At 56.3% G+C, this 14,238-nt stretch overlaps 1 protein-coding gene across 1 annotated transcript; it reads left to right on the top strand.

The window, feature by feature from the left end:
• The first annotated feature begins 11,583 nt into the window (after nt 1-11,583).
• Nucleotides 11,584-13,994, top strand: LOC135287272 (leukotriene-B4 omega-hydroxylase 3-like). The gene is made up of 7 exons (XM_064400625.1): nt 11,584-11,769; nt 12,797-12,863; nt 12,938-13,067; nt 13,139-13,260; nt 13,341-13,416; nt 13,501-13,584; nt 13,684-13,994. Exons 1-7 carry the CDS (start codon nt 11,584-11,586, stop codon nt 13,931-13,933), a joined length of 915 nt encoding a protein of 304 aa, XP_064256695.1. The 3' UTR covers nt 13,934-13,994.
• The last annotated feature ends 244 nt before the right edge of the window (nt 13,995-14,238 follow it).

The raw sequence follows: 14,238 nt of genomic DNA, 5'->3' as shown, positions 1-14,238 counted from the left end.
CAGCTGTGTTGTCACAGAGAGGGGAAGGTCAGGATTGCCACCATAGTGGTGTCACAGAGAGGGGAATGCTGGCGATGCTACTGCTCTGGTGTGACAGAGAAGGGAATGTTGGGGCAGCCATTGCTGTGGGGTCATAATGAGTGGAATTTTGCGGCTGCCACCCTTGTGGTCTCACAGAGAGGGGAATATTGGAATTGCCACTGCTGTGATGTCACAGAGAGGGGAACGCTGCCAAACCTCCCCTGGTGCTGTGCCCACTCCAGTGCTGCTCCTCTGTGACACTGCAGGGCCTCCTGGGGAAACTGTGAAACTGCAGGGATTCTTGGGGACATGGTGACACTGCGGTGTTTCCTGAGGTCACTGTGACATCTCAGGGACTCATGGAGACATGGTGACACCACAGGGCCTCCTGGGGTCAAGGAGACACTGCTGAGACTGATGGGATCACAGGGGGCCTGTGACACTCCATTCTACACCTTGTAGAATCCAGAGGCCCCTTTGGGGCCATGGACCCTCATGGAATCAAGAGGAGACTGCCAATCTGTGGGGCTTCATGAAACCTTCCACTGTCATCCCTCAGGGCCTCACGGTTCCCAGGAACCATTGTGACTCTGCAGAACTAAATGGAACCAGGGGGACACTCTGACACTGCAGGACTGAATGGATCCAAGGGGACATTGTGACACTGTGGAGTTCATAGAACTGAGGAGATGCTGTGACACTCTGGTGCCTAAAGATGCTCAGGGGCCATTGTGACCCTGTGGCTTGTGGAAACAAGGGGACACTGTGACACTGTGGGGTCTCAGGGAATCCAGGGGCCCTCGTGACACAGCCAGGCCAGTTGGAAGCAAGGATCCATTGGGATTCCTCAAGGCATTGTGGTGTCCAGGGGTCCTTGTGACATTGTGAGACCTCATGAGACCAAAGGGGCCCTGGGATTCTGTGGGGCCTCCTGGAACCAAGGGGACTCAGAGACACTGCAGGGCCTCCTGGTTCTTAGTCTCTTCTGACACTTGTGGCCATCTACAGAGACACAAAACTGGGCAGCCTGAGCCTGTTGATCCAGAATATTCCCTTCTCCATGGGAGGACGTTCCTGCCATCTGTGCTGCTGTGTGTTCCCTCCGCTCCCCGAGGGGAAATTGAATCCTACAAGAGACACCGACCACTCCTGTAGCTGACACCACAGGGCCTCCTGTGGGGTGGGAGCAGAGACATCTTTTCCTCCATCATGTTGCTCAGAGCCCATCCAACCAGGAATGTTTCCAAGGATGGGGCATGCACCAGGTGTCTGGGAAACCTGTGCCAGTCTTTCACCGACCAGAGCATCGAAGATTTCTTCCTTATCTCCATCTGCTTTAAAACTTATCCTCTTCTGCTTTAAAACCATTTCCTTTTCTCCAGCTGAGACAGATCCTACTAACACATTTCTCCCCATGTTTCCTGTGAGGTTCCTTGAAGTTCTGCAAGGTCACTGTGGGGTCTTCCCATGGCCTTTTCTGATCTAGGCTGAACTGCCCCAACTCCCACAGCCTGTCTCTGTCACAGAGGTGCTCCAAGCATTTGGAGCATCTCAGCCTCCTCTGGAACTGCTCCACGAAGTCAGAGCCTTTCCTGTGCTGAGGACCCCACTGTAAAAGGTTGATGCTAAAGCAGCAGACATGTCTCTTCACAGAGAAAAGCAAGGCACGACTTCCCAAGAATATTTCTGAGATTCACATTCTCTGAACCCCAGAAAAAGGAAAAACAATTCTTATCTCATTTGCTGTGCCTGTGTTTGTGCAGAAGTTGAATGCAATATGCAGACTGTCTACCCAAAGTGATGGTGTTTTGTTTCCCTGGCCTATCAGGGCCTAGTGTGTGTGTGTGTGTGTCGGGACTGTTGGCAGTTGAGAGCAGAGTTGAGTGCTTGGCAGATTCAGTTTAGATGTAATGTAATATAGTATAATATAGTATATAATATTATAGTATAATATACTAATTAATTATGCTTCTGATATCCATGGAGTCCTCTTCATCATTTCTCCTGCCATCGGGATCACAGTGGATACAATGGAGGGGAAATAACCTCATTGCTGAAATGCTGCTGAGAGCTGGAGGGACAGTTTCCGCACAGCTCATCCACAGCCCCGAGGGGGGCAGGGACATTCCCATGGGGTTCCTGAAGCTGCAGGGCCAATCTGCCCACACTGGGAGCCTCTGGCCATGTCCAGCTCCCTCTGCCTGGGCTGTTAGCACGTGGTCAGTGGCTGTCCACTGCCACCCCCGTGACTGGCGCTAATCTCCAAGGAGGTCTGCATCTCTCCTTGGCCATTATTCTGCAATTGGAACCCTGTGGACACTTCCTCAATCCCATTCCAAGACCATGTCAGCACAGCAGTGATGTCACAGCACTTGTGCCTCTGGTCAAGGATCCCCCATGGGGACACTCTGGTCTCTGAGTCCTGGGGCACTCCACAGGAAAATCTGCCTGGACTCTGCAGCTCCTTGGGCAAGTTCCAGAGCAAACAGTTAAGGCAGTGGCCTGAAATGTTTTCATAGCTGGGCCACAACACATCTGGGATGGATCCACATTGTCCCTGGGGAAAGAGAGGTGCACAACCCTTCACTAATGGCCTGGAATGTCAAACAGGAGTCACTGCCAAGGGCAGCTCTCGGGAATCACTTCACCATGGCTTTTCCTTCCTGGAAGCCCAAGATATCTGAATGTCTTCCTGGTGCCTCAGGGCCTGGGTAAACAGGGCTTGTCAGAGATGCTGATAAGGGACCAACAGCCCTGCTCCTCACAGGGCACCTGTTTCCCCAATGAGGTCTGAGTGGCTGCCTGGGGACAGGTGCCCCCTTCCCCATGTCCCTGGGATGGGCACATCCTGCTCAGGGCCAGCACTGGCCTTAGTTCAGGGCCAGGCCATTGCAGAGACCCTGTGTGGGGCCAAGGGCCCTGGGGAGCTGCAGCCCATGGCAGCCAGGGCCAGGGCTGGAGTTTGAGCCTCGCTGGGGATGGGGTCCCTGGCACCCTGCATGTGGCAGCTGTGCAGAGCGGGACACGGGTGCTCTGGGTGGGCACGGTGGCCGTGGGTGGGACAGGCTGAGGGGCAGGGCAGGGGGACATTGGCCTCTGCACTCTGCTCTGGGGCTGGAGATGGGACTGGTTTGGGGCCAGCAGGGAAAGGGAAATGGAGTGGTCTGGCTGAGAGAACAAGCACACCTGAGGCATTGCCCAAGGCTCAGCCTTGTCTGCAAGGTGATCAACAGGTGATCAACACTGCCCAGTGCTCCCAGTGTCTCCAGGGGCTGCAGATCCCAATCACCTGCCTGCCCTTGACTCAAAGTCCTGCCACATTCCTGCTTTCCCTGAGTCTGGGGTCCTGATGCCCCTGGAAGAGGGGTCAGTGCCCACCACTGTTTCCTCAAAGTGCCAGAGCAGGAAGAGGGACAATTCTGCTGGGGCCCAACAGATTTTGGGATGGGCTCAGCGCTGGGGTGTCCCACAGGGAAAGCTCTGGGAGGGAAGGGGCAGCAGGAGATGGAGGTACATGGTTCTGAGGGCTGTTGGAGGATGGATTGTGTTGGAGTGGGGGTTGTACCCACCAGGGATCCATCTGCTCTCAGCTCCCCCGTGCACAGACCACCCTGCACCAGGCAGTCCCAGAAAGTCCCAGATATCTGAATGTCCTCCTGCTGCCTCAGGGCCTGGGTAAACAGGGCTTGTCAGAGATGCTGATAAGGGACCAACATCCCTCCTCCTCACAGGGCACCTCTGTTACCCCAATGAGGTCTGAGTGGCTGCCTGGGGACAGGTGCCCCCTTCCCCATGTCCCTGGGATGGGCACAACCTGCTCAGGGCCAGTGCTGGCCTGGGCCCAGAGCCAGGGCCATGCCCCAGGTGCTCTGGGAGGGCTCAATGGCTGCAGGTGTGACAGGATGAGGGTCAGGGCAGGGCATAGTCCCCTCTGGACAGTGCTCTGGGCATGGAGACTGGATGGGATTGGCATCTGCAGGGAATGGGATATCAGGTTGTGTGGATGTGGGAATTGTCACGCCTGAGCCGTTCCCCAACCCTCAGCCTTGTCTGCAGGTGATCCACATTGCCCAGTGCTCCCAGTGTCTGCAGTGACTGGAGATGCCAATCACCCACCTGATCACTTGTCCCTTGTTCCCCTTGTTCTCCCGCATGTCGGGTTTGGGGCTGGGCTCAGCTCTGGGCTGTCCCACAGGGAAAGCTCTGGGAGGAGAGGGGCAGCAGGAGATGGGGGATCTGGCACTGGGGGTGTTGGAGGATGGATTGTGTTGGACTGGGGGTTGTCCCCACAGGGTGCCCAGATGCCTTTGGCTCCCTGCCTGCCCCCCTTGGTCCCCCAGGTGCCTGGGCCCTTCCAGGGGCAGCTGCCCTGTGCAGGAAGCTGGAGGGATGCCGGGCAAGGGGGCTGGGTCCGTGCCACAGGTGGGGTGGACTCTGTGCCAGGGCTGGGCTTGTGGCCAGGGCTGGGGGCTGTGCCAAACCTGGCTTTGGCCTGGGGGCTGGCAGGGAGGGTGCAGGGAGGAGTCCCAGCAGGGATAAAGGTGCTCCTCACGTGCTGCAGCCTCAGGCAGCGCTGCCCAGAGCCAGAGGAAGATGAAGGTGGCTGTGCTCAGCGTGGCCCTGCTCTTCTGCATCCTGCTGTGCCCCCCGGCACAGGCCAAGGTGAGGCACCAGCCAAACACTGTCCCCACATCCTGCCCTTTCTGCCCTCCCATCCCACCCTTTTGTACCTCGCTCTGTGCCCCTGACCATTCCTGAGGCCTTTCCTTCCGTGTTTCCCCTTAGTCCTTTGCATTTCTTCCTGTCCAATGCAGGTGGGTCTCCCTGTACAATTCCCTGACTCACTCCCCACTCCCACACCTCTCTCATTCATGTTGGTTTTGTCCCTACCAATCCTCATTCTTCTGTCCCCACCAAGCCCCTCTCTTGCACTCCCATGTCCCTACACTGCAATTCCTTTCTCCTCCCCTGTACCTCACACGCTGCTCCTTCCATGCCCCCAGCCCTGTCTCATGGGCCCTCAGTTGACCCCAAATCAGTATCTTTGGGTCTCCCCCACCTCCAGCAGATTTCCTTGGAGGCCCTGAATTCCCATCCCTCTGCCTGGGCCCTGCTCCCTGCACCCGTGTCCCCCCAGAGCCCCACAAGGTCCAGTCCAGACCAAGCCTTTGTTCTCCTTTCCAGGCACTCCTGGAAGGAACCCAAGATGATCTCCGGGAGGTGAGTGGGCTGCTGGCATTGGAGGGCATCCCCTCAGGGAATTGGGTGGCAGTTCAGTCCCCCCATCCCTCGCTGGCACTGGGGACATCCCAGTGACCAGACAGGTCTCCTGCTCTCTCTGCAGTTGGATTTAGACAACGTCGTGGTCCTGGAGACGCCTCTGGTGGGTACCACGAGTTCTGCCGGTGTCAGACCCTCCCCTTGCATGGCCACCACAGCCCAGCCCATCCCAGTCTGTCCCAGCACAGCCCAGTGCACCCCTACTGACAGCCCAGACAGCACCCTGCCCCACGGCTCCTTGCCAGGGAAGCCTTTGCCCAGGGCCCCTTCTGCATTCCCGTCCCTGTCACCCCAGGACCCCCTGGATGAGCCAGGACGCAGCCCCTGCCCCAGCTGTGCCTCTTGGCCAGGAGCCCAGTGCTTCTGGGCAGGAGCACAGCAGCTCCTGCAGCCCATTGCTCCTGCAGCCCCTTCCCCAAGGCCCCCCTGCTCTCCCCTGCCTCCCAGTCCAGCCCCCAGTGTGTCTCTAATGCTGCCTTTGTCCCCAGCCCCCTGTGCCTGAAAAGCTGCAGGATGTTCTGCGGCAGAAGCGCCAGGCCGAAAATCTCCAGGGATGGGTGAGCAGCACTTGGTGGTCCCCTGAACCCCACATGATCCTGTGTGGTTCATGGGGGACCCTGGAGTGTTCTGGGTGGGCAGAGTTTGGGGCCAGCCAGGGACAGAAAGGGGCTTTCACTGATCTGTTTCCCAGGGGTGCTGCACAGAGCAGCCCCCAAGTCTTTCCTTGCACCTGGGCAGCTCTGGGGAACCCCACAATCTGCATGGGTGCTGGGAGCTTCTTGGGTTAGTTTTGGAGCATCCCAAGGCTTAGGGTGTCTGGAAATCCTGTGGATCTGAGAAGCCAAATCATGTCCTGGGTCTACCCAGGGCCTCAATTCCTTTTTCCCTCCAGAAATAGGGGCAGGCACGAGGCCCCTCTCCTGTCCCAGGGAACACAGGAGATCATGTTTTTGGCTCTTTGTTTTAGAGGTGTATCTGCTGGTGAAAACCATGTCCTGTCCCTCTCCTGTGGCATGAGGAGATGATCATCCCTGAGGAATTGCCTGATCCCCTGTGAGCCCAGGGCCTTTTTCCTCAAATGAGAAATAAACCCTTGCACGAAAGCTACACACTGTGCCTCTGTATCTGTGTCCTTGTTTGTGTTGTTCAAAGGAAATTTCCCTAAATCTCAAGGAGGTTCCCCCGGAGGTGTTCTCTTCTCCCTGTGTCCATCTGCACATTCCGTCACTCTGTCACTGTCACCTCCACACATCTCTGACCCCGCTGGCACCTCCCAGGTTGGCGCTGAGCTCCTCCCTCCTACTCCCCAGCCCCAGCAATGAGCATGGCAGGGAGCACAGAGCAGGAGCAGCCAGGCCAGGAATGGAGAAGGAGCATCTGGCAGAGGCAGGAAGAATCCCCCATTCCAGGGTGTGTGTGGGGTGCACAGGGGCAGCTGTGTCCCCTGCCAGCCCCAGGGCTGCAAAGCAGGGAGGAGATGTCTCAGCTGCCTCAGCTGAATCGCTTCCCTCAGCCCTTAGCCTGGGAAGTCTCTGGCTGCAGCACAACCTGCACAGGAGACTTTGCACCTGGAAGAGAAAAGAAAGGAATTGTTTCTGCTCTCTCCCTCATCTCTCCCCTTACGCTGATTTTCTTGTAATCTCTTAGCAAAACCAATCAAAAAGCATCTGCACTGAGGTGTTTCCGAGGATCAGATGCTAAATAGGGCCAAAGGAAGGTTTTCTACCAGGGCAGAAGTGAGAAATGTGGGAGTTGGTCTGAGGGATGAAAACATGACAGTTTCTAAAGACTGGAAATGCAGAGGCTACAACAACAGAGTTTGCAGTTTGAATGGTCCATTTTCCTCCCTCTTCCCACTGCTCATTTGTCCCATCCCAACTCCAGAGGAGCAGATTCTGGAAAGCAGACCTGCAGGGAGTCTTGGAGTCCTCATCCCAGAGAGGGAGGAAGGAAGAGTGAAATCAGGAAGAAAATTCCAGGTTTTTTCTCAAACATAACGACCACTAACAGATCTTTACTCCATGTGTGTAATATCCAGGTGATGAGGCACATTGCTCGTTTTTAACGCCAAATCCCAGCACTTTGGGAATAGTTTCAGGACTAGAACAAACCACAGGCCAATATTTGACCCAGTTTGCTTCCTAAATCAGAAATCATGAAACTTGTCCCAAGCTGTGCTTCCCTGCAGTAAAGAAGGCAGTTTGATTGCTTTTGTCCTGAGTATCTCCTGAGTTCATGACTTCAGAAGGACAGGAACGGTCCTGACACCCCAAAAGCAGCCACAATGAGCAGGATCAAACCTCCAAGTCACCATTCAATGTTCTCCATCCCTGCCTTCCAGAGCCCAGCAGCAATTCCTGCTGCTTCCCCTGCTCTGGGTCAGCCTGCTGGGATTGCTCTGGTGTGCAGAGCCAGTCTCTGCAGGACAAAGCGCTCGGAGCCGCTCTGTGTCCCGCAGCGTCGGCATCTCCTGTGCCGCTCCATGGCCGTGGGGCCTCTGCCACCAATGTGCCTCCAATGTGCCACCAATGTGCCACATATATGTAACCAATGTGCCACCAGCATGCCACCACTGTTCATGGCTGTGGTTCCGGTTCCACCACTGTTCCACCTTTTCCATGGTTACCCCAGTGCTGCTCAAAAGCTGCTCCAGTGCTGCTCTGGGGATGTTCCAGCACAGTTCCTCTGCTTGTCCAACACTGCTCCAGCACTGTTCCAGCACTGCTCCAGCACTGCTCCAGCACTGCTCCTCTCCCGCTGTTCCAGAGCTCTGTTTCTGCTCCTCCCCTGCTCCCCTGCTGTTCCATGGCTGCTGCTTCTGTTCCAGTGCTGCTGCCACAGCTGCTGTGTCACAGAGAGGGGAACGTTTGGGCACAAACCACTGTGGTGTCACAGAGACCAGGACAATGGGACTGCCACAGCTGTGGTGTCACAGAGAGGAGAAAGTTGGGACGGCTGCTGTGGTGTCATAGAAGAGAACACTGGGGTTGCCACTGCTGTGCTGTCACAAACAGGGGAACATTTGGGGCTGACACTCCTGCAGTGTCATACAGAGGGGAGTGTTGGGGCTGCCACTGCAATGCTGTCATAGAGAGGAAAATGCTGAGGGTTCCACTGCTGTGTTGTCACAAAGAGGGGAACGTTGGGGTTACAACCTCTTTGGTGTCATAGAGAGGGTTACATTGGTATTGCCACTGCTGTCATGTCACTGACAGGGGAACACTGGGGATGCAGATGTTGAGGTGTCACAGAGAGGGGAATGTTGGAACTGCCACTGCAGTGCTGTCATAGAGAGTAGAACTTTGGATGGCCACCGTGGTAGTGTCACAGAGAGGGGAACTTTGGGGCTGCCACCACTGTGGTGTCAGAGAGGGAGAGACACTGGGGCTGCCACTGCTGCAGTTCCACAGAGACAGGGACTTGGGGCTTCCACAGCTGCAGTGTCACAAGGAGGGGAAAGTTGAGGTTGTGACTGCTGTGGTGTCACACAGTGGAACACTGGGACTGCCACTGCTGCAGTGTCAGAGGGAAGGGAACGTTGGGGCTGCAACTTCTGTTTTCATAGACCAGGGGAACGTTGGGTCTGCCACTGATGTGGTTTAAGAGAGATTGGAACCTTGGGGCTGCCACCACAGTTTTCTCATAGAAAGGGGAATCTTTGGTTTGCCACTGTGTTGGTGTCAGACAGAGGGGAGCGCTGGGGGTGCCAGCTCTGGTGTCACAGGGAGGGGGACTAGGGGGAGTGCCACAGCTGTGTTGTCACAGAGAGGGGAATGCTGGGGCTGTAACTGCTGTGGTGTCACAGAGAGGGGAAGGTCAGGATTGCCACCACTGGGGTGTCACAGAGAGGGGAATGCTGGCACTGCTACGGCTATGGTGTTACAGAGAAGGAAATATTGGGGCAGCCATTGATGTGGTGTCATAAAGAGTGGAATTTTGGAGCAGCCCCCCCTGTGATGTCAAAGAAGGGAATGTTGAAATTGCTACTGCTGTGGTCTCACAGAGAGGGGGACTTGGTACTGCCACACCTGTAGTGTCAAAGAGAGGGGAACATTGTGGCTGCCACTGCTGTGGTGTCACAGAGAGTGAAACGCTGCCAAACCTCCCCTGGTGCTGTGCCCACTCCAGTGCTGCTCCTCTGTGACACTGCAGGGCCTCCTGGAGACATTGTGACACTGCAGGGACTGATGGGATCACAGGGGCCCTGTGACACTCTGGGGTCTTGGAGAATCCAGAGGCCCCTTTGGGGCCATGGGCCCTTGTAAGAGATGGTCCAAACTTTCCCTCATTTGCCTCATGATTATCGCAGGGACAGAGACTGGGACCCCAAGGACCCTGACTGGAGTTCTGGCCTGGCTGAGGTGGATGCTGCCCAAGTGATTGTGCACAGCTGTGTTTGCAGTGACTGCTTCTAGCAGGGGGCTGGCAAAGGAGCGACTCACCCTATATGCTTGCACCTGCTTCTTGGCAATAGCCCATGAATTTCCCCACCTCTTGGCCAAATGAACTTTCAGGGGTAACTTTGGTGGTTCCCCATGGAATACCCTTCATCTGCTTCTCTACCACAATGACAGACAGAGATTGCAGCCCCCCCTCCCAAGGACTGAGACCCCTCTGATTCTAACACGGGGAGCTGACCAAACTGAAGGGAGATGTGCCAGGTGTGGTCGTTGGATCAAGAAAACAATGACTCTCACTCACTGCTGAGAACGTGACCTGTTCCCCCTTGACGGTTTCAACAGACTTACTCTTCATTGTACCTGTTCCCCCATAGCGATTTCAAGAGAATTACCTGCTCACCCCCTTGGCAAAGGACTATAATAGACCCCTGAGTGTCAAATTCACATTTTCTGAAAAATCCCTTTGCCCAGGATTTTTGTCCAGGGAAACTGAAAAGCCTCAGAGAAAAATGAAAGCAATGATTATCTGATTTGCTTCTCCTCTGTTTTGCTCATGTGGAATGTGGTTGGAGATCGTTTACCAACAGGTGATTGTTTCATTGGTTTTTGCTGTGAATTGTTTTGACTTATTGGCCAATCAGGGCCAAGCTGTGTCAGACTCTGGAGGGAGTCATGAGTTCCATGATTATCTTTTTAGCCTTCTGTAAGTATCCTTTCTATATTCTTTAGTATAGTATAGTATAGCATTCTTTTAATATAATATAGTATCACAAAATAATCAATTAGCCTTCTGAGAACATGGAGTCAGATTCATCATTCCTTCCCTGTCTGGGGGAAACACAAATACAATGTCTGAGTTAACCAGGATGTTGAGATTCTCCCCGACATCACAAGGTGAATTTCCATCAATCTGGACCACAAGGATTTTGTCTCTACGTTTGGTAGCTATACCTTCTCTTTCTCTCTCTCTCTTTCTCTCTCTCAATCTCTGTCTCTCTCTGTCTTTATATTTTATCTCTTTTCTAACACTTCTATGGCATTTGCTGTGGGCAATCAATAAAAGGTGCATTTCTTTTGATTAATACTGAAATCCCCTCTGTGTTGATTTTGCACTCTGAGATCAGTTAATGAACCATCACGACCTCCACTTGTACCAGTGGATCGAGACAGAGGTGCCCACCAAACCAAGGAGAAAAGACAAAACCAGAGGTCAAAGTGCCGTGGGGTGCTGTGGGTTGTCATGGGGTGTCCCTCTCTGTGCTGGCACAGGGGAGAAGCTCAGTGCAAGGAACAGCCACGGGAACATCCTATGGGACACGGGGACATGCTGTGGGACACGTGAATATCCCACAGGATACAGCCCCGGGACCTCGGGGACTTTGGTCCTTCAGGGGTGAGGGGCAGGGGACATACAGAGAGGGACAGGGACACACGGAAAGGAACAGGGTCACAGGGGGGAGATGGGGATGAGGACACTCAGAGGGGACAGGGACACATGGAAGGGAACGGGGTCACATGGGGGAGATGGGGACAGGGACACTAGGACGGGACAGGAACACACGACAACGGGGAAAGTGAACAGGGATATGTGCAGAGGGATAGGGACACACAGGTGGGGGATGGTGATACACAGAGGGAAGGAGGGATAGGGACACATGGAGGGGGGAACACGATGCCACCAGGATACACATGTGGGGACGCAGGACTAGGACATGTCAGCACAAGAAGCCATCAGGACGTGTCAGAGGACGCTGCCACCAGAGCGCGCGTTACGACAAAAGGCGGATCCGGTGACACCCAGCACGGCGCCACGTGACCCCGCGGTGACACCGCCCATGCCCGCCCCTTGCCCTGTCCCCAGCCTGTCCCCAGGAGCGGTTCCATGGCGGTGGCCATGGCACTAGGTTCCCTGGGCGTGGTGGCCCTGGGCACGTTTGTGGTGGCCCTGCTGCTGCGGTGGCTCTGGGATGCGCTGGTGGCTGTCACCCGATTCCGGGCCACTTGTCACCAACTGAACAAGTTCCCTATCCGGTCCTGGCACAATTGGTTGCTGGGACACACCGGCATTGTGAGAGGATAGTGGGTGGCACCTGCGGGAACAACGGGGACAGGGGTGGAGGCACCTGCAAAGGAACAATTGGGTGGTGGCACCTATGAGGGGACTGAAGGAATGGGGTGGTGGCACTTGGGATGGTGAGGACAGAGTGGTGGCACCTGCAAGGGGACAGTGGGGACAGACACACATGTCCCCAAGGCTGGCAGTATCCTGAGGATACACATGTCCCCAAGCCTATCTGTGTCCCCAGTGACACACATGTCCTGTTGTCCCCAGGGCCAGAGCACGGAGGAAGCCCTACAGCAGGTGGACACCTTGGTGGCCCAGTACCCTCATGGCTGCCTCTGGTGGGAACTTCTCTGGCTGCCTGTCCTGTGCCTCTTCCACCCCAGCACCCTCCAGCCACTCCTCAGTGCCTCAGGTAGGACATGGGACATCAGATGGGTCCCCAGGGCCACCCATGGGTGTCACCGCACGTGGCACAGAGACCTGGCAGTGCCCAGGCAGTGGCCACCAACCCAAGTCCACAGGTCCCAGAGGTGTCACCATGGCCAGGCCAAATGCCACCCCACAGTGGCCACCAACCTGTCCTTGAGGTTCCCCAAGCCACCCAAAGTGTCACCATGTCCAGCCTCTGGTTGTCCCCCAACCCTCATCCTTTGGTGGCCATGAGGGGATGGGGGATGATGGTGGCCATGGAGACATGGAAGTGCTCAAGAGGGTGGCTGTGGCCATGGGGAGATGATGGTGACCATAGGGTGGTGGCCATGGGGGGATGGTGGTCAAGGGGATGGTGGTGCCATGGAAGGGTTGGCCATAGAGGCCAAGAGGATGCTGGTGGCCATGGTGGGCTGGGGCATAGACTGGTGGCCACAGGGGAACAGTGGTGGCCATGGGCAGCATTGACCATAGAGCTGATGGCCAGTGGGATGGTGGTGCCTGCAGGGTGGTGGCCATGGGGGAAGAGTGGTGGCCATGGATGGGATTTGGCCGTAGACCGATGGCCCCAGGTGGCCCCTGGCTCATCTCACCCCCGCAGGACGAGAACGGCCACACCCTGTCGGAAGAGAACATCGCGGCTGAGGCTGACACCTTCATGTTTGAGGGTGAGCACGAGCTCCCAGGCGCCACTGGGGAGGAGCCACTCCAGTGTCCCCTCACTCACCCAATGTCCCCACAGGTCATGACACCATGGCCAGTGGCCTGGCATGGCTCTTCTACAACCTGGCTGGCCACCCTGAGCACCAGGAGCGATGCCGCCAGGAGGTCCAGGAGCTCCTGGCTGGCCGGGACACTGCGGACATTGAATGGTGAGATGTCCCCAGGGCCACCCCAGGTCATGTGGCTCGGGGACATGGTGCCACCCCAGTTTTGTCCCCAGGGAGGACCTGTCCCAGCTGCCCTTCACCACCATGTGCATCAAGAACAGCCTGCGGCTGCACCCTCCTGTCACTGCTGTGTCCCAGTGCTGCACTGAGGACATCCCCCTGCGTGATGGCCATGTCACCCCAAGGGTATGGCATGGCCAAGGTGTCCACAGTGTCACCAGCCACCCTCATCTGCTGTCCCTAAAGTGGCCATTCCCATCCCACCAGGGGTCATCTGCCTGATGAGCATCTATGGGACCCACCACAACCCAGACCTCTGGCCTGAGCCTGAGGTAGGACCACCCTATGAGGTGTCCTTGTCACCATGATGGTGACAGCTGTGTCCCCTCGGTGTGACTGTGCTGGTGTCACCCCTGGTGTTCAACCCTCTGAGGTTCAGCCCTGAGAACAGCAAGGGACGGTCCCCGTTGTCCTCCATCCCCTTCTCTGCTGGCCCCAGGTAAGTGGTGGAGTGGGGACAGGAGTGTCCCCAGGTGCCACCCCCGTCTCTGGCTGGGTTCACAGTGGGGTGACACTGACAGTGGGGATGTGGTGGCAGGAACTGCATCGGGCAGAGCTATGCCATGGCTGAGATGAAGGTGGTAGTGGCACTGACACTGTCCCGGTTTGTGCTGTGGAGGGACACGGCGAGGCCACCCCCGCGCCGCAAGCCCGAGCTGATCCTGCGTGCTGAGGACGGGCTCTGGCTGCTGCTGGAGCCACTGGGAGTAGCTGAGGGACACGGGTCACCAGGACATGGGGACATCCTGCAAGGGAGGTGTCACAGCCAGGGAAAGAGCAGGGAATAAACGGGAGCATGAAGGGGAGAGTATCGTGGTGGTGGTGGGGATGTGCTGTCCTTGGTCATGGGACACCTCATGGCATGGACATGTCAACCCATGGACTTGTCCCCTAAGCCACTTGTCACCACCCATGGCCACGTCCCCCATGTCCTCATCCATGGCCATATAGCCCCATGTCACCATCTATACCTGTGACACCCCCCCCATGCCCAATATCGCCATCCACAGCCATGTCCGCACCCACGTCCTTGTCCATGTCCCCAGCTCCATCCCCACCATATTCCCCAATGTCACCATCCGTGACTTAGTTA

This window comes from Passer domesticus, chromosome 29, assembly GCF_036417665.1.
Source record: "Passer domesticus isolate bPasDom1 chromosome 29, bPasDom1.hap1, whole genome shotgun sequence".
Classification (NCBI taxonomy): domain Eukaryota; kingdom Metazoa; phylum Chordata; class Aves; order Passeriformes; family Passeridae; genus Passer; species Passer domesticus.
This window is presented reverse-complemented; position numbering and strand designations above follow the sequence as displayed.